At 37.4% G+C, this 25,169-nt stretch overlaps 3 protein-coding genes across 5 annotated transcripts; all 3 read right to left on the bottom strand.

Annotated features, from left to right (window-relative positions):
• Positions 1-2,117: 2,117 nt before the first annotated feature.
• Positions 2,118-23,172, bottom strand: LOC125189416. 3 transcript variants are annotated; one of them, XM_048086697.1, is made up of 5 exons: positions 22,995-23,172; positions 22,788-22,916; positions 22,581-22,706; positions 22,319-22,522; positions 2,118-2,142 (listed from the first exon to the last, which is right to left on the bottom strand). In XM_048086697.1, exons 1-4 carry the CDS (start codon positions 23,124-23,126, stop codon positions 22,325-22,327), a joined length of 585 nt encoding a protein of 194 aa, XP_047942654.1. In that variant the 5' UTR covers positions 23,127-23,172; the 3' UTR covers positions 2,118-2,142; positions 22,319-22,324. The 3 variants fall into 3 exon arrangements, with proteins under 3 accessions (XP_047942654.1, XP_047942653.1, XP_047942655.1); XM_048086696.1 differs by lacking the exon at positions 2,118-2,142 and having other exon boundaries at positions 22,289-22,522; XM_048086698.1 differs by lacking the exon at positions 2,118-2,142 and having other exon boundaries at positions 22,289-22,517.
• LOC125189417 (peptidyl-prolyl cis-trans isomerase 1-like) lies at positions 10,721-11,318 on the bottom strand. Its single transcript, XM_048086699.1, has one exon. The coding sequence runs from the start codon at positions 11,316-11,318 to the stop codon at positions 10,806-10,808; it is 513 nt and encodes a 170-aa protein (XP_047942656.1). The 3' UTR covers positions 10,721-10,805.
• Positions 23,173-24,070: 898 nt separating the features above from the next.
• On the bottom strand, positions 24,071-24,724 carry LOC125186558 (dirigent protein 4-like). The gene has a single exon (XM_048082937.1). The coding sequence runs from the start codon at positions 24,722-24,724 to the stop codon at positions 24,152-24,154; it is 573 nt and encodes a 190-aa protein (XP_047938894.1). The 3' UTR covers positions 24,071-24,151.
• Positions 24,725-25,169: the final 445 nt, after the last annotated feature.

The following is a 25,169-nucleotide window of genomic DNA, read 5'->3' as shown; positions in this document are numbered from 1 at the left end:
GAGTGTTTATATATAGAAAACAATTTTATTCCAAAAACAAAATTAATAATAAATGCATAGAAAAAGATGATAAATAATGGTTGGGTGCTCTCTCTCTAATTGTTTGCGTGTTTTACTTAAAGAACTTAATATAATTGTTTGTTAGCTTTTGTCTATACATGTAATTTGCTAATGTTTTGGAGACAGTTCCTGCACCTGTTTAATGTATTAAACACTTAATGATTATTTCATTAAATTAAATAAATCTATTAAAACTGTGCTAATTAAAATAATAGTACTTATTTGTAGAGTGGAGCATAAATGATTTATACGCGATAATTTTACTCTAAAATTGTTGTGTGAAATATGAATATATTTCGATTAATACTACACTAACTTTTCTTTTACGAATCTATCTATCTATAATAAAATAAAAAAGATATGTTGTTCAAAGATATTATACGCCATTGTGAAATTTCATAGTAATTATTAGTCACATCACACTAATTATGCATGAAATAAATCTTTATTGCACACGTTAATAATCGCACTAATTAAGCATGTTTAAATAGGGCCGCGTTAAAATAAAATCAATCTTCTAATCCAGAACCCAGAACTATCTCAATATTATGTATTAAAATTATCAACACAAAGACAAAACTTTCTCAATAGATTTGTGTTGATAAAATTATATCTTTGTGTTGAGATTTAAATTTACATGTTATGTTGATAAAGTTATATCTATATGTTGAGAAATTTCCATCATAATGTTGAAGTTCTGGGTTCTTGATTGAGAATTAGTTAGCATTTGATTAACCCTATTTAAATATTCGCTAATATTAATGCTCATGACACTATTTCGTTGATCAGATTTTGTTGGCGAACTGAACGGTTTCCTCCAAGTAATTGCGTCATAAACTTTCTCCCTTTATTCAGAAATTCTAATTCTAATTATAATAGTATAAAAAGCGGTGCATTATAAGTAACATTTTACTTTTTCAACTCAAGTACGTCTAATTTATTTCCGCGAAAGGGAAATGGAGATATATTTAAGGAGGGAGACAGCAATCCTAAAATATCAGTGTTTTAAAAAACCGAAATTTATTATTATTATTATACATTAGATACGAAATTTATTATCCACCAAAACTAGTAGTAATTCATTTTAATTTTATATTCTTCTAAGAAATTTTTAATTAATTCCCTATATTTTACAATATAGGAGTTTATAATTATATATAATGTTTAATAGTTTTTAATATTATTAATTATAATTATTATTACAAGATATTAATATTTTTATTGCATATATTTAATTTAAATACACTTAATATTGATATTAATATATAGTTTTATTTAAAATAACTAATAATTCATGTTTTTTATATTATAATATTATTTCATCTAATACTCTTTTTTTAGTTAAAATGAACTTTATCAGTTGATATATAATATTAAATATTTTTTATCTACAATAACTAATCATTTGTACACTTCATTTTATTTATCGATAAAAAACTTATGAAATATTATCATTAATTAAACTTTAATATTTTTATTTACTAATTATATAAGGTTAATATTTTTTGATATATTATTAATTATTTGTAAATTTCATATATTTTGTATATTGTATATTTAATTATATATATTTGCAACAGTGTAACAGTTAGACCAGTAATTAAATCGGTTAGATCGGTTGAACCATGAACCATTAGTTTTGTCGGTTCGCCCATTAGTCCGATTTTTAAAACATTTAAAAAAAAAAGAAGTATTACGTATCGTTGAGCAAAATTATTTATTTTAATAACAAATTAAAGAGGTATTTTCCAACCAATTAAACTCAATATGCCCCTCACTAATATATTAAATAACAGAATTTGTTATTCAAAGTTGAAGTGATACATGTTTATTTCCGTAATATGAAATATAATAATAAACGAAAGTAAGGAGATCGAGGACGGGTTGAGATGTTATTAGACTCCATCCAAATATAATAATTGCAATTAGGAAAGCATCTAAGGAGAGGTGAAAGGTAGCTAAGAAAAGGTTTAACTTTTAAGGAAGCTTAATTGTGCGAATAATGAATCTGATCAAGCAAGTACTAGTAAGATATAAAATGGCAAGTGAAGTTCAGATTGGGCTGGTTTCTCCCGAAATTGTTTAAAACTAGGGCCATGAAATAAATTCAAGAAGTTGCATTGGAAGGTCTTGAGGGCACCACCATCATCCATGTCCTTAACTTTGAAGGTTACAAAATACCTCTCAAAGCAGATTATTGCACATTGCATATTAACCTTCTCAATGCTATCCAACACCAGTTTCCTATTCTGTTACATATAAGTTGTTAGTTCAAACTTCAAACTCAACATTAATTAATTAGGAATAATTAAGTAACCTGTTCTTTGTTGAACTTGTCGATGGCAGGTACAACATTTTTAAAACCGAATTCTTGGTGACGCTCCTCGCTTAATTGAACTATCTTGTAGTCAAAATAAGGGAAATTGAAGGAGCCACAATCATAGCCCTGCAACAACACAAACTTGAAATAAACTACTTACTTAATTACTAATGAAGTGAATAATGTTGTATTACCTCACTCTGTTCAATCATTCGGCGGTATTCCTTGTATTCTTCACTATTTCTAACTATTTCTGGCACCGACACCCTCTCCGTATCTTCTTCTTCTTCTACTCCTCCAAAACAAGTTTCGTCGTCATCAAATAGAGACTGTAGTGCAAACAAAACAAAAATCAAAATCAAAATCAAAATCAGCAACAGCAAGCCAAGGAATATGAGATCGAATATATACACATGAGCCGGGATTCAAATCCATATCCGAATCCGAATCCGATCCGTCATCCTTTGTATGTGTAATGTGCAGTCTCTTGGCTGGCTCCAAGGCCGAGGGATCTGCCATAGCCTCTCTCTTGGACGGAGTAAGACAAGGATTATTTGTGATTGTCATCGCCCTATATATTCAAAACACAACCGCTAATTTAATTATCCAAAACATACTTTGATTTGATTTGATTTAATTTGATTTCCGTGCAAAACTTACGCTTCAAAAAACTGATTAAGAATTTTAAGGGTTGTCAAGTTTATACTCCTAATATATGTTACGTACCAGAATAAATATATAGTAGTAGTAGAGTAGTAGGGACTTCTTTCTTTTTTTGTTCTAGCATGATAGTTGAATTCCATTTAAATGAAGGAGTTTAGTTGAATTCCATCTTTAGGAGTGACGCATAACCTTTATGCGTCACAGCTTGAAGACGCATGATGGTTATGCGTCATTAGTTGAAGACGCATAATTGTCATGCGTCTTTAAAGACGCATAATCGTCATGCGTCTTTCTTGAAAGACGCATAACCGTTATGCGTCTTCAAGCAGTGACGCATAACGGTTATGCGTCTTTCTGTCGGGTTTTAACAGATCACAGAAGGCAGAACTTCACAGAACAGTGAAGTGGCGAGTTCAAATTGCGTCTCTGGCGATTTGTGAGACGAATTCGACCGATTTTGAACGTTTTCTCCATAAGTTCCGGTAATTATTTTTCAATTTAGCTACATTCATCATTATTCATGTTTATTTTGCTTTCCTTTGTTAGTTTTTCCCCAATTTAGTAAATTAGGGCTTGTAGGAAAAATGTCCCTAATTGTTGTTTTGTTTACATGTTTGGATGCAGAAATTATGCAAGTATTTGTGAGTTTGTATTGGGGTGGTAGAGTAGTTCAACTACCGCATATGGGTATTGGTTATGAACCACCTCGTGCAAGGAGCTCCATCATATTAAATTCGTGTGTTTCCTATTATGAATTGGTAGCAATGATATGTGATGCAATGAAAATAGATATAAACCAATACACAGTTGAATTATTATGGAGACAATGTATAGTATTTGCTTCCGGTATGAGTTATACATGTTCTGTGATTTGCAATGATGAAAGTGTGATGTTTATGTTCAACAATGCTCAAAATTCAAGTGGGTGTATTGAATTATTTGTAGAGTACTCACCTGTGAGAGGTTCAGAAATCCCACCAGTTGTGGATTGTGGTATTGGATCATCTGCGAGGGTTGAACAAATGAGCTTTGACTGTGGTATTGAATCATCTGCTAGGGTAGATCATACGAGCTTCGATCGTAGTATGAATGAGCAGCAAGATGTTGTAGATGATGCTGATGTTCTTGTTGAGCCAAATGATGAGGTAGATGAAGTAGATGTTCTTGTTGAGCCTACACCGCTATCTGAGACAGAGCCAGACCCTGATCTCAGTGATGGTAATGGTGATGGTTCTGATGATGGTAGTTCTGATGATGAGATAGTACCATTTAAACCTTCGGTTACAAAGGTCGCATGACGATAGGGGGGAAGTTAAAGTGGGGGGATAAACATACTTTGTAGGCCCCCGTGCTACTTAAAGATCATGCAAATTTTTATCCCAATGATTCTGGTTGATGCGACATCATGTGCGACAATGTGTTTTTAAAAGGCCCCCAAAAAACCAGTATTCCCAGGTTTTGGTGTGTCGATGGGTTAAAAGAAGGCATGGTATGCAAAGAGAAAAAAACATAGAGTTTGTATATGGTGGATGGGAGAAATCATTTGGGGTTTTAAAGCTACATGCTTGAACTCCGATTGAAATCCGGACACCATTGTTGAGGGGAAAACCGGGAAAAGTTTTTTGACCCGGGGGCGTACAAAGGTGTTCAACTATTTTTTAAAGGGCTTTTGGGAGCTGAAATACATGCTTTCCCCAGGGGCCCCGGTGTTAACAATGGCGGGACTCACCTCGGGGAAAAGTTTTAAAAGGTAAGTTGCTTGTTGCTTGTGGTTTTGATGGAAAAAGACATGCCCTTTGCATATTTTGTGGTGGATGAAAAAACCCAAACAGGGTTGGTCGGGGTTTTTTAGATCATTTAAGAACTCGTGGTGAAATAGGGGAGAGGTGTGCATTATATAGATGGGCATAAAGGAATTTTCCATGCAATGAAGTCGAAATAAAACCCCAAACCCTTGAATCCCCATAAATTTTTTTTTGACCCCAAATGTAGGGAAAATTTTTTAAAACAAAGGCAAAAATTAAAGGGCCCATGATCGGGTTGGGGTCACTACTCAAGAGCGTAAATTTTGGGGAGAAGGCTTGAGCACTAAATGATGTCAGCCATGGTGCGGTGAAAAGCTGTCGATTACAAAAAACGTTAGCCCTTTGTTTTTATGATGGTGGTCTTAGATGGGGGTGGCCACAACAAACATGTCAGTGCTCAACAACGTGTTGAGGGGTGTGAAAGTTCCAATTAGGCGTTGGTAGATTTGACATTTTGGAGGGGTACGTTGGGGGGTTTGGAAAGAAGACACTCATAGAACACCCAAAAGGTGATTTAAACCCCAGTGGGGGGGGACATGCTTGCTAAGAATGACTCGAAAGGGCGAAAACATTACTTTCTTGTCTTTGGGCCAGAGATAAAAGGGAAGTACCATGCCCGAACCGGGGAAGAATAAAAAAGGGGGTGCCCAAAGGGCCAATGTTCAACTAGTCAAGTATTTGGATTCGAGTTGCGGTTGTGGTAAGGGGCCCCGGGGCGTGGAAATTCCTTTTGCTGGTTGTTTTTGCCTTTGGGGCAGAGGTCACGTTATGATTGACCTCATAGATGAGTCTTACTACATCGGTACATGGGGGTTCCCCAGTCTATGGCCCAGTTTCATTTGATGCACCAAGCCCGAAGATTATTGGGTAGAACCTTCATGGAATTTCCCACTCCCCCTCGGAAGTTGTTTCCCTAAAACGCGGGGCCCGAGTTAGAAAAAGGAAATACTTAATCAAATGGATGTCCTTGGGGAAAAAGGGATGCAGGAAAGCCTTTTGCAAAAATTTGGGGGATAGGGGGGCATGACCGAAGAAATTGCTCAGGGTCTTTTACGTAAATGTGTGGTATATATTTTTATTTTTTTGGAATTGAGTTGTGTATTTGAATATGTTATTTTTTGTATTGACATTTTAGTTAAATTTTGCGAAATTTTGGGAAAAGATGGCATGGCTAAGGCGAATGTTGGTGATATTTTTTTTGGGGCATATGCGATGGATCTTGTTTGATAGTTTTTATTTTTTTATTTTGTAACATTTGTGAGATGATATTAATTTTTTTTGTTGGGTTATTATGTTTTTGGTTGACTTTTTTTTGGGCCCGGTTTTTATTAGATGACTATGATGCATTTTTTTATTTTAATTATTTTTGTGCGATTTTAAAAAAACGGAAAAACCCCAATCAAAACCCGTTTTCTTTTTTTAAAAATTTTTTTCCAAAAATTACCTTAAATATGGGGCCCAAAAACCCTTTTTTAATACCAAAAACTCCCAACATATACCAACATATACCATCAAATAACAACAAAAAACAACATATGATGCCAACCCCTATTCTACCAAAGACTTATTTCCCGAAAGCGTGAATTTTGTTGGGGCTTTCCCTTTGTTCTTCCTTGTTGGGAAAAACCCCCCAATTTCATTGTGCATAGCCCCCCGTACTTGATGAAATTTTTCCATGGTGGGCGTGAGGGTCCTCGGTGGGTGGTGAAAATTCCAAGGGTCTTCTTCCCCTTTTTTTTCTTTCCCACCCTCTTCTTCCCCAAAAACCCCTTCTTCCCCGCTCTCCCTTCCCCCACCGGATCCCCAAATTTTTTTTAAGGAAATTTGGGTCCCTCCTGCTACCCGGGTGCGTCCCAAACGGGCCCACCAAAAAGAATGAGTCACATGATGATCGGGGCCCCCGCAGTGCCGTGGCTTGCACCACTCCGTGAACCAACACAGGGGGGTGGTAAGGGTGCGGTGGGGTGTCACCGTTCCATTTTTTTCTTTAAGGCCCCGGAAACAGCCTTTTCTTTTCGTGTCCACCCGTGTCCACCCCCTCCGAACAGGCAATCCCCGGGGGAAGAAGTTGGTGGGCGTGGCGGCAGGGCCCCATTTCGCCGTTTGAAAGGGTGGATACTCCATCACATCGGGATGGAAAAATTAGAAGGGCGCAGTGGCTATTTCTGGATGCAATTGCAGGAAAAATTTGTTGTCATTTGGAAAGGGCAAATGCCTATCCCACGAAGGGCTTAACCCAGATAATACAAATATATTTAAACATTCAAAACAATCTATCAAACATCAAACTAAATACATGTTTATGTACAAAAACATAACATAAAGTCAATTTCAACGAAAGGGGACTGTTTCACCCGGGGGTTAAGTCCCGAGGGTTGAACTATATGCGACAACCTGATCCTATTGTACCCGGGGATAGCTCGATGACAAAAACCTTCCCGGAATTTTTTGCATGGTGAAAAGTTGATTGGGACACCCCGGGTGTCTAAATCCCATTCATCAATTTTAAAAATTTATGTAAACTTTGCCCCTTGCGCCCTTAAAATCCCCCGGCGGTGACTTTTACACAAATGTCCCCCCTTATCTGGGATCCCATCACGATACTGGGAATACCTTGGTAGCGGTTAAATTGTCGGCAAACTCGTCCGGGCCCCGGGGCCTCGACAAATGACCAAACACCCCAAAGTGTCCAGAAAGATCGGGTTTTTAAACAATCGTAAAGGGCGGGAAACAAAACGCACAAGGTGTCCGAAACTACAAAAAAAAAAATAAATATCAAAATTAATTTCATAGTTTAGAAAATAGTAAAATTTATTAACTAACCTGACAAAAATAAATTTCCCCAGCCGGGGGAGAATCGGTCACGATAATGAAATTTAATATCGGGGGGCATTTCCCTTTTAATTTTTGGGGACCTATCAAAAAAATTATTTGGGGAAATTTGTCAAAGAAACAAATTAAGTGAGTTAAAAAAACATTCCCGGGTCCCGGACGGGGTATACGGGGGTGTGGCCCGGCGATATCCAAAAAAGGGTGGCCTCATTTGGGGGTTCTTTTCCCCCCCAAAATTTTCCCAAAAAAACCCTAGGTCCCCCCCCTCCTTCTCATTTCCTCGGATGCCTCGCATAAATAATGATCGGAAAACCCGGCGCGCTACCCCAGTGATCTTTTGGGCACGTCAAAGGCATCGTAAAAGGGATTCAACCCAAAAGGAACCTTCCTTTTTGGTGTCGGTAGAATAAGACCTCCTAACCAAAATCAAAGCATGAATCGTGCCCTTTGCATGTATACATAATCCTCCGCCCCTTTTCCCAACGGTATGGGCGTTTGGTGGATAAGAGATGTCATTAACAAACCCCAAACCCCGTTTCTTTTCTACAAATTTCCATCCCAACATATCTCGACACTTTTGGGGCCCTCTTTATATCCCCCTAGGATAGTCCGGAACCCCTTTAAAACCCCGGGTCGCTAAAACCCCACGGGCTTTGCACATCCCGTAAAATTCGTTTAAACCCCTTCAAGGGTAAATTGGGAAAAAGGTGTGTCTCGGGGCCCCAAAAGGGTCGATCAAGGCGGTGATGCTCGTTGTCTATCCTCCTTTGGCCTTCAACCCCCAAGACCGAAAACCCCCTACATCCAGCCCCAACTTCCGGTTTGGGTGTATTTGTACTATCCGGGCCTTACTTTCCCTCAAAGAACTCTAAACACATTTGTTCCCTTCCCAACAATGAAAAGGGAAAAAATTGTTTTTTGAAAAAAAATGATGGATCCTCGGGTCCATAACATGCTTTTCTTGGGAAATTGAAAAATGCCCTAAATTCAAAATAATCCCCAAAAATTTAATCAACATTCCCCAAAAATCATAAACTCTAAACCCCAATAATCACCCAACTTAATCAACATTCCAACATTCCAAAAAAATTTAACATTCCAACTTAATCAACATACTTCAAGCCAAAATAATCCCAAAAACGCATATTGATTATGCGTCACTCCCTAAGTTGGAATAAAACTAAAGCCCTTCATTAAAATGGAATTCTACTAACATGCATTAATAAAAATAGAAATATTCCGAGTAGTAGGTTACCTTATATATGGAGCGTATTAGTTGTTAATATTTCTAATATCTATTTCCAATTGCCATAATGGTCTCGGGATATTCTATTGTGTGCCCACCGGTCAACGATTAAGGAAATATTGTAAGAATTGACCTACTAATATATTATGCTATATTTTTTTTTAATATATATTGATTTAACATGTAGTACAATGTTTTAAATTTATGGATGTTCTATTGTGTGCCACCGGTCAAATTTAAGGAAATATTGCAAGAATATGTCGTATTATTTATTGTGCTATATTTTTCTAATATTTATTTAATATGTACAATATTTTAATTTTATGGATTTTCTGTTGTGTGCGGTGGGTCAAGGATTAATTAAAGAAATATTGTACGAATGGACATATTATTTCTGTACTACATTTTTCACATATGATGTACAATATTTAATTTATTATTCCTAAAACTATAGCTAAAGTGAAAAAAAAAAACAAACTCATTTATTGTATTTAGTCAAAATCATATGGAGATTAATAATGACAAAACCGAACTAAAACGTGAACTTTGAATTGTGATGCAATTATATAAGACTATAACAGAAAAACTGATTAAATAAAAACAAAAGGATATTGCTCCTAACTTATACTCTCATTCGTCCCTCAAGAATATGCACTCTTTTCTTTTTAGTCCGTCCCACAAGAATATACACTTTCCAATTTTGAAATCTCTTTTCACTCTAATGAGGTGAGATTCATTCTCAACTAACAAAATACTTTAATTTTAATTACTTTTTTTCTCTTACATCTCTCTTACTTTACCAATTTTACATTAAAACTCGTGTCAATTCAAAGTGCATATTCTTTAGGGACGGAGGAAGTAAATTTTTGTAAAGTTATATAAGATGGACCCAAAATTTAATATTTTTCAAAAAATTTACATTATTATATACGTAAAATATGCCGATGTCATTGGTTTTTTATTTGTTAGTTCTGAATTCTGGTTGCCCATTAGTTTGGGGATGATATGTTGTGCTATATTGGAGCTTAATTTGTGCCACTTTTAAGAGAGAAGCTCGGTCCAGAAATCACTTATATAAATCGCATCACGGTTCGACAACAATTTCTCATGAACCCGTGATGTTTAACCGCCATGATAGTGAATAGTGCAGCTGTAGTTGTCTATAAATAGAGATAAACAAGCACAAGAAACCAAAACTACCAGGGAGGGAGGTGCAGCACTGGTCTGGGGTTGGTTGATGGTCAGTGGTGGCCTATTTCCAGCGAAGTAGCGCAAGTACACAGGATTCCCCCAAGAGAAGTGGGAGAGGTGTCCATTAAATATAGTAATCAATTTGAAAATAAAAATATAAAATCATTTTAAATCAAAAAATTGTAAAATGATCTAATGAAACAAAATACACTGACATAAAAAACCTAATAAACTAAAAATTTATAGAAAGATCTAATAATACTACAATTCCTTGGCTTGAGATGTGTTTTGCCATTTATTTATTTTGAAGAATAAAACCGTAGGCATGGGATAGAGCATAAATGATTTATACTCCGAGAAATCTACTACTTTGGAATTGAAGTGTTGAATATCAATATGTTTTAATCTCTCTATCCACAATAAAAAAAATATGTCGTTCAAAGATTTTACAAGGCGTTGTGAAAGTCATATTTATTACTAGTAATTAATTAAAGTACGAGACCTCTATATCTAAAAAAAAGTGCAATATTGAAAATGACAAAATTATAAAATTCTAGATAAATATTAATCCACTTAATTGGAAAGAGGGATTAACATGTCATAATTGGAAACAAAGATGATTCAGAAATTACAAAGCAGCTGGTCAGATCTACTACTACTACGACAACAGATCATACTACTACGATGACTAGAGTTCACCGCAATCAACGATGATGACGGGCTTAGAGAGCCTTCCGGTGGCGGATCCAACTTTCTCTATCTCCTTAACGACGCCATAGCCCTGGACAACCTGCCCAAACACGACGTGCTTACCGTCGAGCCACTCAGTTTTGGCGGTGCAGATGAAGAATTGAGATCCATTGGTGTCCGGGCCAGCGTTGGCCATGGAGAGTATGCCGGGGCCGGTGTGCTTCTTCACGAAGTTTTCATCTTCAAAATTCCCGCCGTAGATCGACTGGCTGCCGATACCATTGTTAGTGGTGTAGTCGCCGCCCTGGCACATGAAGTTGGGGATCACGCGGTGGAACGACGATCCTTTGTAGTAGAGGGGCATTATGGAGCCGTCGGGCTTCTTGCCTATACACAGAGCGCGGAAGTTCTCGGCTGTCTTCGGCACCACGTCGGCGAACAGCTCCATCACGATCCGGCCTTCCAGCTTGCTGCCGATGGTAATGTCGAAGAAAACCTTAGGGTTTGCCATTAGTTTCTTTTGCTGTTTCTATTGTGAAATTTTGTGAACAACTTCAGCTGAGACTTATGGTTTTCAGAGAGTATGTGATATGCTTATGACTGTCGGATCATGCCACCTGTCAAGATCGTATGAGGTGTAGGAGCACGTGAGCCAAAAATATCTACCACTGTAATCATTTACTTATTTGCCCGCTTTAAATTTTCATGAAACTCATGTTTTAATTGTTGTCAGTACTGTATTCTTTCAAGAAATTGTGGACGATGCTTCCCAACCGATGATGCTGTATTGGGTAATTGGTGGCAACAACTTATATGATATCTTATGGTTCTTTTATTGGAAATTGTAGACCAAAACAGACTTTTGCAATTTAATTTGATTTTCATGTACACAGACTAATAATTAGAAATTTCAGATTCATAATAGTGTTTCACGCGCATATACATAGTATTTTTGAAAATTCAAGAAGAGGTGATATTTGATGATTATTCTTTGTATGCTTGGGGTGATGATTCTTGTAATTAAACGCAAACAAGCCAAGGAGATGTAATATTTATTTGGAGTAACAATCAGTATAAGATTTTCATTGTTATAGTATCCATTTTTCTTGTGCACTTGAAATGGTCGGATCATACACACTACTTCCCCAGTTGATATGATTGTGTTGATGGGGCATACTCAACTCTCATATGAAGTATTAATATTCATTGCAATTAGGAAATGCTAATACAGCGGAAAGCAGCGAAATACATGTAAATATATTAATGTTAATAGAGGTGAAAGGTAGCAAGAAAAGCTTCTAAGGAAGAGAAGCTAGAAGCTAGGCTTGAATCCAAACTAAATAGCAAGTGGAGTGAACAAGTTAGGGTTGGGTTAGTTTCTCACGTAATTGTTCGGCCATTAAAGAAAATCATGAAGCTGCATTGGAAGGTCTTGAGGGCAGCACCATCATCCATGTCCTTAACTTTGAAGGTCATTTTGCTTGCATTAAACTTGGATTCTAGTAGTTACTTTGGTTGGAACATCTTTTGGATGATAATCTTGAATGCAATGAAGTTTATTGTAGTTTTATTTTGTGTTTCAGCTTGCTTACGATTTCATTCTGCCTAGGTAGCTTGATCTGGTAGTTTTATGTTGATTTCTGTTGCTTAAGTGCTTGAATCTGCCTACCTTAGTTAGATCTAATCTTTCCTTAATGTGTTTACAAGTTTTAATCGGTTTAAGTTTCACAAAAATGCATGGAATTCGTTTCTGTTTGTTTCTGTCACCTCCGTTCTATTGACCAGTATGCGTAAATCTCAGTTTTTCTTGCTTTCGTTCTTGATTTCAAGTTAAGTATTGCATTTACGAATTTTTGAGCTTGAGCATTCATCAATGGAGTTTGTTAGATCTGGTTAGTTTAGCTTGGTGAAGAAGAAAATGTCACAATCAAAGATATGTTACTTTTGTTACTTTTTGCTTTTGTACTTGCACTTTTTCAGCTTTTCTGCAACCCAGCAGCCAGTCTGCCAGCATGTCCTTTGATTCCCTTTACCTTTTGTCTAGCCATTTTTAGTAAGTTTTATCTAGTAGCTTCTCATATGCACAACTAGGTGTCCAGCTTTCACAATCACGTACACATCCAGTAGCATTAAGCATTTAGTTACCTACTGGTCAGTATAGGTAGAGTCTCATTTTAATTTTACGCCTAGGTAGAACTCAACCCCAAAAGCGTGGTAGCTAACCAACCCTTCCAAAATGTCTTTGCAATTGCACTTCGCCTACATCCATCTCCTCGTGGGATCGACCCTTACTCCACTATACTAGCCAGTAGAAGTGGGTTGAGGTATTTTTGTTGACAAGAGGTTTTAGGCACAGACCCAACGACACAGCTAGGTCTAGGCACTCTCCTGGCCAGTTGACGCACACACATAGAGTCGCCGCCCCTAATATAAAACCTCTTCCTCGTCAGCATGCATCACACGCAGGAGAGGATTTTTGCTCTTAGCTCACACACTCACACACACACACTTGGTAAATGGGAATTCTGGGATAGTTTAGGGTTTCTAAGGGGTTCATCTTCGGGAAAGTCAATGCAACACCGTCCTCTCGGAGGGCGAAGAAACAATCTACCTTTTATTCAGCTTTTCGCACTTTTATGCCGTCGAACTTCATTGTTTTGGAAGTCGATTTGGTTGTTGCTGTTACCGATTATCTATGCATTTAAGTTTGTTTTTGTCATGTTGGTGTTATCTTGTGTTGATTTATGATTCGGGGTTTTTTTTGTTTGAAATTTTATTTCGGCAGTTGAATGTTAATCTCTGTGTTGGATAATTCTGTGCTTGATCTGGGGAAGAGGTTGTGGATATGAATTGGTGTTGTTGATCGGTGGTTGTTTGTCGAATCTGAAGCTATAGATCTACTTTTGGTCGGAGTTTGTGTCGGATGCTTGGATCCGGAGTGGATTTAGCATCCCAGGTTGGATCTGAACAGGGGAATCAAGTTGTGCATGGATTTCGAACTCTTTTGCTCTCTTTTCAATTTACTCCGTCTAGTAGCAGTAGATCTGCTTAGATTTTAATTGTTCTTTGTTAAATTGCTTCAAATCCAGTCTGCTTCGTTTCCGATTCACGTTAATCTCTGTTTTTACTAAATTTTTATGCAAATCGATTGGAGAAGATGATGTCATTTGTTAGTTAGTACTTTAGTTAGTTGTTTTTCGAGCTTTTCGTCCGTACTATACCTTTTCAGCCGAATGGTCCCCACCGTCAGTTTATTTCCCAGGTCTAGGTAATTTAGAAAACAGTTTCTTAGATCTAGTGGTTGTATTGCTTGATTTCCAGTTTACATGCATGATTTCTGTTCTGCCTTGGAAATTAGCAACCAATTGTTAGCGTAGCAAACTTTCAATTCTAAGTTTAGTTTAATTTCCTCAACCCAAAAAATGCGTGGCAGCAGGCCAACCCAAAAATAGTCCCAAATCCTTGAGCATGTTAAATTATGCATTCATCTCTGTGGGATCGAATCCCTACTTCCCTGTGCTAATTTTAGTATAAGTGGTTGAGGGTTTTGAAGAATATCTGGTGTGTCCGACGATCCAAGAGATCTTCCAACGATCCGTGAGTTCCTAGACCTTGTGATCTAGTGGATTCGCTGGACCTAGGAGACTTGTTATTCCTTTCAGAGCACCAGTACTTAGCAAAGAGCACGAGAAAAATGCGACCGAGTCACAAAATACTTCTCATAGCTTGACATGCTCCAAACTTGGATGTTCATCTTCTCAATGCTATCAAACACCAGCAACCTGTTCTGAACATTACATTACGATCTAATATAAGCACATTTCTAAATTGTGGACTGGTGAATGCCTAGCGGGAAGAAGAGGCACGGGTGGAATGAGCAGAAGCGAGAGAGGAGAAGGGCCTTGGTAGAATGCAGCTTGCCAGAAAGTAGATGACTTGGTCTATTCCAAGAGCGAGGAGTTCCTGCCGAGGGATGGAAGCTGGAAGTGGCGGAAGAAGTCGCATGGCCAAGGAAAGGGCGAGAAATGGAAAGCAGCTAACGGCCAAGGTCCAACACGGATCGCGAGGAAAGCTCCCTCGTCCCGAGGAGGTTGAGGAGAACCCTTTCCCCCGGTGAGTGAAGTTCCCTGCTGCCCGAGGAACAAGACAAACCTACTCATGAGTACGACTCTGAACTTGGAGAATCTGAAGAGGAGTTTGTCCCGGGACGTCAGGAGGTATGGGCGACTAAGGAAGCTGTGGAGGTCGATGAGGCGGTTCGACGATCGAAAGCGAGGAGCCACGGCGTGCTGAAGGAAAAGGTGCGGTCTGCGGGGGAAAATGGCTAAGTTTATGCTAGCGGTCTGATCCCCAAGGGGAGCTTCGGATGATTGCATGCGATGAGGACTTCCGCGCATGTATCTATTCAATCGGGTTCGAGTGATTGCTAAAGCACAGCCAGGAGAAAGTGCCGGTGGACCTAGCACGGGAGTTTTTCTCAACATTCCGATTAAAGAACACCTACTGACCTCGACGCGGACTCCATAACATTCCAGGCTTTTCAATGAAGAACATGAGATGAGCATCCGGGAATGGTCTTTGAAGATGGGGTTGTTTACCCAGGCTGAGGATGATGAAGGAATATGGAACGAGAGGATGATCGGCATGCCGAAGAATCCGTTTTAAATCCGGCTGGGAACTAACCCTCCTAAAAGGCGGGGCATTCAAGTCGTCTCCAGGCCCCCGGGGAAAGAATCCCCCGTTTGGCTCGGCGTTTTCGGTAAACTTTGGGGGGAAATTCGCTCGGGGGCCCTTTATTTCACTTGGTGCTGGCAAAGGCTTTAAAGGTGCATAGGTTTTGGGGGGCTAAAGCGTGTCATCAAATGACCGAACCCGGGCTCGACATATGAAACGCCATCTCCCGGCCCCTACCTCCGGGGAACGTTGAAATGAAGATGCCCCACTCCCTTTCGTCATGTCGCCCCCGGATTTTTTCGGCGTTGAATATTTTTTCAAAAAGGGGTTGCCCCAAGCTGGCAAACAGACCTTCTTTTATCGGTAGGAGAAAAGGGGGCGGGGGGTGGAGATGGGGAGGCTATGCAGTGAAGAGGTCGGGGGGGAAAAGGATGTCGGGGATCGGGGAGAAATCGGGTGATGAGGAAAGAAATAGTGAAAGAACTTGGGGGATAAGGAAAGAATTGAAGGGGAGCCCGAAAAAGTAAAAGATCTGGGGGCAATTTGCGGACTTGGCGGTGAAGTCCGCCAAACGAAACGGGGTGGGGGGGGTTTGGGGCTTTAATGAAAATGTTGAAATGGTTGGAGAAGACCTCCCCGCCCCGGTCGAAAGGCCTCCAGGCCCGGGCGGAGTCCCCAAACCGGCCCGGCGTCCCTCGTCCGGCGACCACCGCCCCCCAAGCAAATGGTTACCCCCCCCGTGTCTAAGCCGGTGTCTAAGAAATCAAAGTCCGACGATTAGGAAACCGGTTCGATTAACTTTGAGAAGGAGGAAGGGGAAACCCGGCAAGAAAAAAGTGAAGATGCCCCGCCGGGATCCCCCCTCCCCTCGGGGCGGAAAAATAAACCCCCCTGCCCAAAGTAATTTTTAAATTTTCTTTTGGTTATTTTGTTTATCTTTGTTTTTTGTATTTTGTTGGTTATTAACTATAAATATATGTCTTCTCCCCTTGAAATCTTGGTCAAGTGTGGGTTTATATTTTTTTTTGTTTTTTTTCCTTGGGTTCTTCTAAGTGTGAAAGTTTTTATTTGTATACATTGTTTATTGTGTGTTAAAATGCCCCCTTTCCCTCTTCACAACGATGGCTTGGGGACAAGCTTGAGTGAAGTGGGAGGGGGGATAATTGTATTGTCGGTATGTTTAGTCGTTAAGTCAGGTTTTGTTTCCCTCGCTGGTGGTGAATATAAATGGCATGATCTCCTTTGAAAGTAATTGAAGATAGGATGTATTTACTTAGAAGCATTTTTCCCTTTTAAAAAGCCAAAACTTCATTGTTTTGGAAGTCGATTTGGTTGTTGCTGTTACCGATTATCTATGCATTTAAGTTTGTTTTTGTCATGTTGGTGTTATCTTGTGTTGATTTATGATTCGGGGTTTTTTTTGTTTGAAATTTTATTTCGGCAGTTGAATGTTAATCTCTGTGTTGGATAATTCTGTGCTTGATCGGGGAAGAGGTTGTGGATCTGAATTGGTGTTGTTGATCGGTGGTTGTTTGTCGAATCTGAAGCTATGGATCTACTTTTGGTCGGAGTTTGTGTCGGATGCTTGGATCCGGAGTGGATTTAGCATCCCAGGTTGGATCTGAACAGGGGAATCAAGTTGTGCATGGATTTCGAACTCTTTTGCTCTCTTTTCAATTTACTCCGTCTAGTAGCCGTAGATCTGCTTAGATTTTAATTGTTCTTTGTTAAATTGCTTCAAATCCAGTCTGCTTCGTTTCCGATTCACATTAATCTCTGTTTTTACTAAATTTTTATGCAAATCGATTGGAGAAGATGATGTCGCTGTTAGTTAGTACTTTAGTTAGTTGTTTTCCAGCTTTTCATCCGTACTATACCTTTTCAAATAATGGTCCCCACCGTCAGTTTATTTCCCAGGTCTAGGTAATTTAGAAAACAGTTTCTTAGATCTAGTGGTTGTATTGCTTGATTTCCAGTTTACATGCATGATTTCTGTTCTGCCTAGGTCTAGCTGTTAGCGTAGCAAACTTTCAATTCTAAGCTTAGTTTAATTTCCTCAACCCAAAAAAATGTGTGGCAGCAGCCAACCCAAAAAAAGTCCCAAATCCTTGAGCACGTTAAATTACGCATTCATCTCTGTGGGATCGATCCCTACTTCCCTGTGCTAATTTTAGCATAAGTGGTTGAGGGTTTTTGAAGCAATATCCTGTGTGTCCGACGACCGAGATCTTCCAACGATCCGTGAGTTCCTAGACCTTGTGATTTAGTGGATTCGCTGGACCTAGGAGACTTGTTATTCCTTTCAGAGCACACAGTACTTAGCAAAAGACAGAGAAAAAGTCTGAGCTTCAGTCACAAAATACTTCTCATAGCAGCATGCTCCAAACTGGATGTTCATCTTCTCAATGCTATCCAACACCAGCTTCCTATTCTGAACATTACATTACATTAATATAAGCATATTTCTAAATTTCTACTAATAATCAATTAATTAGGACTAACATGTTGTTTGTTGTAGTCTTGGAGGGCATGCATAACCACTGTTTTTATCTATAAGCTTCTGAGTTGCATGAGTGATCTTGTAGTCAAAAGGAGGGAAATCGAAGGAGCCACAATCATAGCCCTACACAAACATGAAATCTAATACTCCCTCCGTCCCAAGGAAGATGACCCCTTTCTTGGGCGGCACGGGATTTTATGCAACTTTATTTTGTGTGTTAAATGGAGAGAGTAAAGTAAGAGGAAGGGGATAAAGTAGAGATAAAGAGGTTTCCTTGGTTGGGACAAACCAAAAAGGAAAGTGAGTCATCTTTAATGGGATGGAGGGAATACTAATTAAAGGCAGGTAGGTGAATGTTGTACAACAGTATTATTTAGAAATTACTTCACTCTCAGTTATGATCAGTTGTAAGTATTTCTTGTGATCTTCACTATCTCTAACTTGATCCGGCACCTCCACATCACTGTCTTCCTCTTCTTCTCCTACTACTCCTGCTACTCCGTTTTTGAATAGTGCCTGTAGTGCAATCAAAATCAAAATTAAAATCAGCAACACCAAAGGCAGATCTAAGCAAAAAAGGAGAATGTACATAGGTATCCGAATCCGGTCCATTCAAAACACCTAATTTTATTTTATTTAATTACCCTAAAATTTCTTATCAATTTTATAGTGTGCGAATTGGGTTGCAATCTTTTCTCCACTAAATTAATCTATTGGGTTGGGCTCATAAATGAAACTTGTGCGAATATTACGTAATTGCCTCCATTAATGTCATCACATTATGAAAAAACAAGGAAATATTCACGTGTTATTTAGAATATTGTATATTAACAATTTTTTAACCAAACTAAACCAATAATTAAATTTTTTGATGCAATCAATAGACTATAATACAAAAACCGATAAATCAATAGACTATAATACAAAAACCGATAAAATCACTACAAAAAAAAATTATTATTACTCTTTATGTTAAGTGATTGACTCAATCACAGCTATAGATTAGCTCGGGAGAACAGGAGCCGTAGGATGAGGAGATCATTTGAGATAATGTAATCCTGACCGTTCTTTTAGTTAGTAGCTGTATGCTTAGAGTTTAATACTTAGATTCAGAATTCTAGCTAAGAACTTATCATGTTCTCCCAAATTGTTAGCACCCGATTTTGTACTCGATTTCTATCACTTGAATAAAGATTTTGTTCTTCGTCGAAATTCATCTTCCAATTTCTATTTGATTTCACTTTACTTTCTTCGTGTTAAATAAATTATATCAACACTCAAAGATGATTGAGTTTATTTTTTTGCTCTAAAAAGTAAAAACACGAAACATATTCAAAGAATTATCAACCTAATTTTAGGAAAATGCCTTACCAAAATTTGCTCTAATGAAAATATTAATTCTACGAAATTAATTAATGGACTAATTTCTAATGATTTTGCGCCCCTTATAACTTGTAATTAAATTTGTCCCCCATCTTATTATACCTTAATCAAATTGGTGAGTCCTAACTCCTAATTAACTTTCACTCATGAGGCATGATGCCTTTATTGTTTGTGTGGCTTACTTTAAGGCGTGAAACGATGTAAAATAATCAAATTTCATGATTTTTAATAATTTATTTTATTATTTATATACTTAAAATATTTCAATCCTATTAATATTTTTACTAAGAATGGTTTATTACTAATTCCTATAACAAAGTTCAAAAAATATAATTGATTATACAGGGGCGTTTCAAATAAAAAAAAATTGCCTTCATCTTGGAGCATGAAAAGTCTTCTTTTTTAATTTGTCTCATTCAAGATTTTCACCTTCTATATTCGAAAATAAATCCATCTCTCCTCTCTCTCATTATTACAATATTCAACTATGTGGTGAACCGGATCGGAATGAGCACCGGTTCACGACCCAACCGATCCAAACCGGTTTCTAAAACAATGCCTCTCTCATTATTACAATATCCAACTACTTTTTGATGGAGGGTGTATTAACTTTGTAACTATTATCTTTAAAATGACGTACACAACATTTTCATTGTTCGCATATGACTATTCTGAAATGATACTTGTAAATTCCTTAAACTACCTTGTCTTTAGGAGTAATAATTTTCACCGGTATCGGAAGCTACCATGTAATCATTTTCATCGGTATCTCTCTTTGTATATGTACATACAACATCCCAACTGTTTAATAGATTTGTTTGATTTAATGAAATTGTCATTAAATGTTAAACATATTAACACTAAATTAAGTGCGGAAACTATCTCCAAAACATTTGCAAACATGTAGAAGCAACAACAAACAATTAAAGTTCTTCAAGAAAGCACTTTAAAAATTGATGATTATTTTGTAGAGTGCTTAATTTTTTTTTTCAAACTAAGTATTAATATATCAAGCAATAATGTCACAAAAAATAAAAATTAAGTAATAATTGAAATTGTCAATGCCGCTCATGGTTTGAAGGGGCAATCCCCAAACAGTTTCTCTATTATTGATTACACCTATATTATTATATCACCTATATTATTGTTTAATTATATTTCTATTGTATCCCTATTTCACTTTTAAAAGTAATACTCTACAACTTATTTAAAGAAGAAATGTAATTAACCTAAATTTTCTGACAAAGATTGCACTCTAACATCGATAAGAAAATTTGACATAAAATTAGTCAAAAAATTTAACCCACATCCAAAGTCTACCATTGTCGAAAATCAACCTACCTGAGTCCCGACCAGCCTTCTCTTGTATGGGACCTCCAAATGTATTTTGAATTCAGCTTGTGCAAGTTTTTTAGTATTATAATTTAAATATTAAATAAAACAACTTCTATAACTTAATTAAAAAAAACTAATAAGTGAATATAATGAAGCTAATAATAGTATGTGTCTTAAAATCTCAGACAACATAGCCACAATCATAGGCCTGCACACAAGAAAACAAACTCGAAAGCTAATGATAATGAAGCTAATATAAAGCAGAAGCAGGTGAATGTTGTATGTTGTTCTGATTTTTAAGTATTTCTTGTAATCTTCACTATTTTTAACTTCATCCGGCACCGGCACCTCAATGAATAGTCCCTGTAGTGCAAAATCAAAATCAAAATCAAAATCAGCAACATCAAAAGGAGATTTAAACAAAAAAAGAGAATGTACATGCATAGGGGACTGGATACACGAAATCAAATACAAGAATTTCAACCTGTTTTCATGTTTCAAGCCACTCAAAACATCCTCTTCTCGAAGAAAAACTTGTACTACAACCTTCACTATCACTGCCTGACTGTTTCCAAGAATGCACTTATACAGCCAGATTTTTGGATCTTCTCCAATCAACATATCAGCACCAAAACTTGTCGAATGTTTGGACCAAGATTTCCTTACTTGAGGCGTGGACAAACATGGATCAGAGCTTGCTTCTGGATTAGATGAATCCTTGGTGTAACAGGACTCTCCCTCTCACTTGGTGTGCTACTTCTGCTACAAATCTTGACTTCAAAATCCACCTTATTATTACATAAAAATAAAGCAAAGAAAAATTCCAAGCTGCTTTGATTTGAAGATATCTCCATATATACATGCCGAATGTATTGGCATCCAAAGGCATCATTTTGGTGCTGCTTACAACCAACTGGAGCAACATCAACAAAACTTGTCTACTGCAAGTATCAGATTTCAAGCCAGCAATGATTCTTCTTCTGCCGCTCTCAGTGCCACAGAATCCCTCGACTCATTCTCAACTTTCCATCCATAAAGCCATCCCACTGCAGCTCCAGATTTCAGAGTAGGCTTGGACATGCTGTGGGATTCTTCTAATTTAGGGCGAGCTGATATTGGTGTCTGTGGACCCTATACTCAATTTTGTTATTGGTTTAAGCATTAAGTGTGATGTCTGGCTGGAAACTGAAATTCAATACATCATAACCTCTATGTTGAATAAGCACAAGAGCATTGTCCTATTCTCAAGATTTGTTCATTATTGTAGTTCTTGATGGCCAAACAACTCGAATACCCAAAACCACACCATTTTTTAAACTCTCTTCACGATACTACCCAACATGACATGATACCAGCAGGTGTTAGGAATCAAAGGATGAGAACAGCAAACTTCAGTATCCTCATAACTACGACATATCACTTGACATCTACAAATATTTGTTTTGATTATGAAACTTTGGTTTTAATTGTTCTTTAATATTCTTTCAACAAGTTGTGGACGAAAGTTGTACGCTGATGATGCTGTAATAGACTAATAGGTGAGTGCACACTTAGATTCAAGAAGAGTTGACATGTTTGTGTTGGCATACTCTACTCACTCTCATATGGAGTACTAATATTCAAAACTAGGGTTGGGTTGGTTTCTCCCGAAATTGTTCAAAACTAGGGCCTGACATGAAACACAAGAAGCTGCACTGGAAGGTCTTGAGGGCACCACCGTCATCCATGTCCTTAACTTTGAAGGTCACATAATACTTCTCATAGTAGCATAATGCAGACTGGATGTTCATCTTCTCAATGCTATCAAACACCAGCTTCCTATTCTGAACATTACATTACATTAATATAAGCAAATAATGAATTAATTAGGACTCGACTAACATGTTGTTTGCTGTAGTCTTGGAGGGCAGGTTCCACATAAACACTGTTTCTATGTATATGCCACTGAGGTGCTTGAGTGATGAGGTAGTCAAAACAAGGGAAATCGAAGGAGCCACAATCATAGCCCTGCAACACAAACCATCAAATCTAAATTCTATATACGTGAATGCAGGTTGTACTACAGTATTAGTATTTAGAAATTAGTACTTCACTCTCGGTAATGAGTTGCAAGTATTTCTTGTAATCTTCACTATTTTTAACTTCATCCGGCAGCTTCTTTTGCTCTTCATCATCTTCTTCTTCTCCTACTTTAACTGGAGTAGAGGCGAAAAAATTCTGTAGTACAGTGTACAAACAAAAACTAAATCAAAATCAAAATCAAAATCATAATCAAAATAGATTTAATTAACGTACACCCCAACCCGGATCGCAAGCCGGATCCGGACAGCTATCCCAAACAAAATCCGAGTCCCAGTCCGATTCCGATCCATCATCCTTTGAAAGCGATTGCTGCAATCTCTTGGGAGGCTCGTCGGGATCTGTCATTGTGATCGAGCGCAGTAACGGAATTTCGCGCGATCGGAATTTTATGTCAAACAATGCTGGGCTTGGACTCGGGCTCTGTCCAATTATACAATTTTAGGGTTTTCATCTCTTCCGCATTGCGAGAAAAATATTATTTTCAATAATTAATTTACTTATATTTCATACTCTTATCTCCCTTATTTTATTATTTCTTTTATTTTATTCTCCTCCTCTTCTTACTTTATATTATTTCTAATTACTTTTTCTTTATATTTCTCTTATTTTATTATTTATGCGTTAAAATATGTGTCTTCCCAAAAATCTTTATCTTTTATGAGACGGATGAAGTATATTTAATTCACTAAATACCATTATCTGAATTCATGTGCCAAAATAGAAATGTCTTACTTAGGCCGTGACAGAAAAAATGCTATTTTTACTAGTATTAATTAAATTAGTTTTGGCTCTTTATCAAAAAAAAAGTTTAAACTATTCAAAACGCAGCAATCATACCTCCGAAAATACACAACCATAGGCTATTTTTATTTTTGATAACTTTTTTTCTTTACAATGGGTAAATTTAATTTTCCATAAACAACACTCATCTCTATTTTGTTTTACTAATGGTGTATCAAAATTTATGTCATCCTATTATGCGTACTTTTGTGGAATGGAAAAAGTATTAATAATTATATAAAATCAAATTAACAAACAAAGAAGAATGTCAATGGACCTATTCATACCTCAAAACTATTGAATAATACGAGTACTATTACATTCTTTTAAAAAATTGATTCTCAACCTATAAACAATTAACAAAATTATTTGTGATACTCGATACTAAAAAATAAAGTGGAAATCGTTTTAAAGTTGACTAAAAATTAATAAAACAAAATAAAATTTGATATTCATGTTGACCGACCAATGAACCACACACTCCAAATCTTAAATTATAAGAGCACCCTTCTTATATAAGGTCATACTATTCAAATAGTGTATTCTTAGAAATTGTATTAGGTGATCCCTTACTGGCAGCAACCCTAACACTAGGTATGTATTAAAGGATGAACAACCTCGACATCATACTCAAGAATAGCATCTCCATTAGTATTGTTCAAGAAATAAGTCTTGACGAAAACAGTCCCTTGAGCTCTCCTAAACCTTCCTCTTCCCCCGACCACCGCCATCTCACGGGGGTTCTCCGTTATCGGGTTCCTCGAGAACACGCTCAACGAGCTCCCGTTGAACTCCCCCTTAGTGAATGCGAGATCCACGTACAACACCAACGATGGAATCTGTCCCTGGCTCGACGACAGATACATCCCCTGAGCGTTTCCGACCACCGCCGACTTAATCTCCGGCCCCTCCGTCAGAACGTCGTCGATGGCATACACGGACCCGAAGCCAATCGGATTGCTCTCCTGCCCGGGTGGGCCGGCGATATGGACCGCGGACGGGTTGGATCCGCTTAGGATATCGTGGATGAAGAAATGGAGGCGTGTTTTCTGCAGCTTGACGGGCTTGTACGTTGAGCTTTTCCAGTAGGACTTTGAGAGGGCTGTGCTTGCGCATGAGAAGAGGACAAGAAGGATGCAGGACAAAATTATTGTTTTCTCCATTTCTTGATATGATAATTTCTCTTTTATTTTTGTGTGTTCGTTATATATAGCGGATGAGGCTTTTGAAAGAGTTAGATTCGTAAAAAAATTTATTGATTTTAATAGGAATACTATATGTGTATATGTCCAAATTTGGAATATTATTAATTATTACGGGATCCCACTAATCAAATCATTACAAAATACAAAGGTTTCATAACTGAATTTGGAAGATTTTGAAAAGTCAAAAAACTGTATTTGGAAGATTTTGGAAGGTATCAAAATTGGATTTTGAATATTTTAATATCATAATTAGTGTAAAAGTAAAATTAACAAGTGAATGTATCTAGAAGCGACCAATATGCTAGATTAGCTTATATTAGAGACGCTCGCAAGTTTTTTTCTTCTTTTATGAATTTCAATATAAATTTTTGTGTGGATTTAAATACAAAATGAATGTCCAGTA

Source organism: Salvia hispanica, chromosome 5 (assembly GCF_023119035.1).
Source record: "Salvia hispanica cultivar TCC Black 2014 chromosome 5, UniMelb_Shisp_WGS_1.0, whole genome shotgun sequence".
NCBI lineage: Eukaryota > Viridiplantae > Streptophyta > Magnoliopsida > Lamiales > Lamiaceae > Salvia > Salvia hispanica.
Note: the sequence above shows the minus strand (reverse complement) of the source record. Positions and strands in the feature narration are given on the sequence as shown.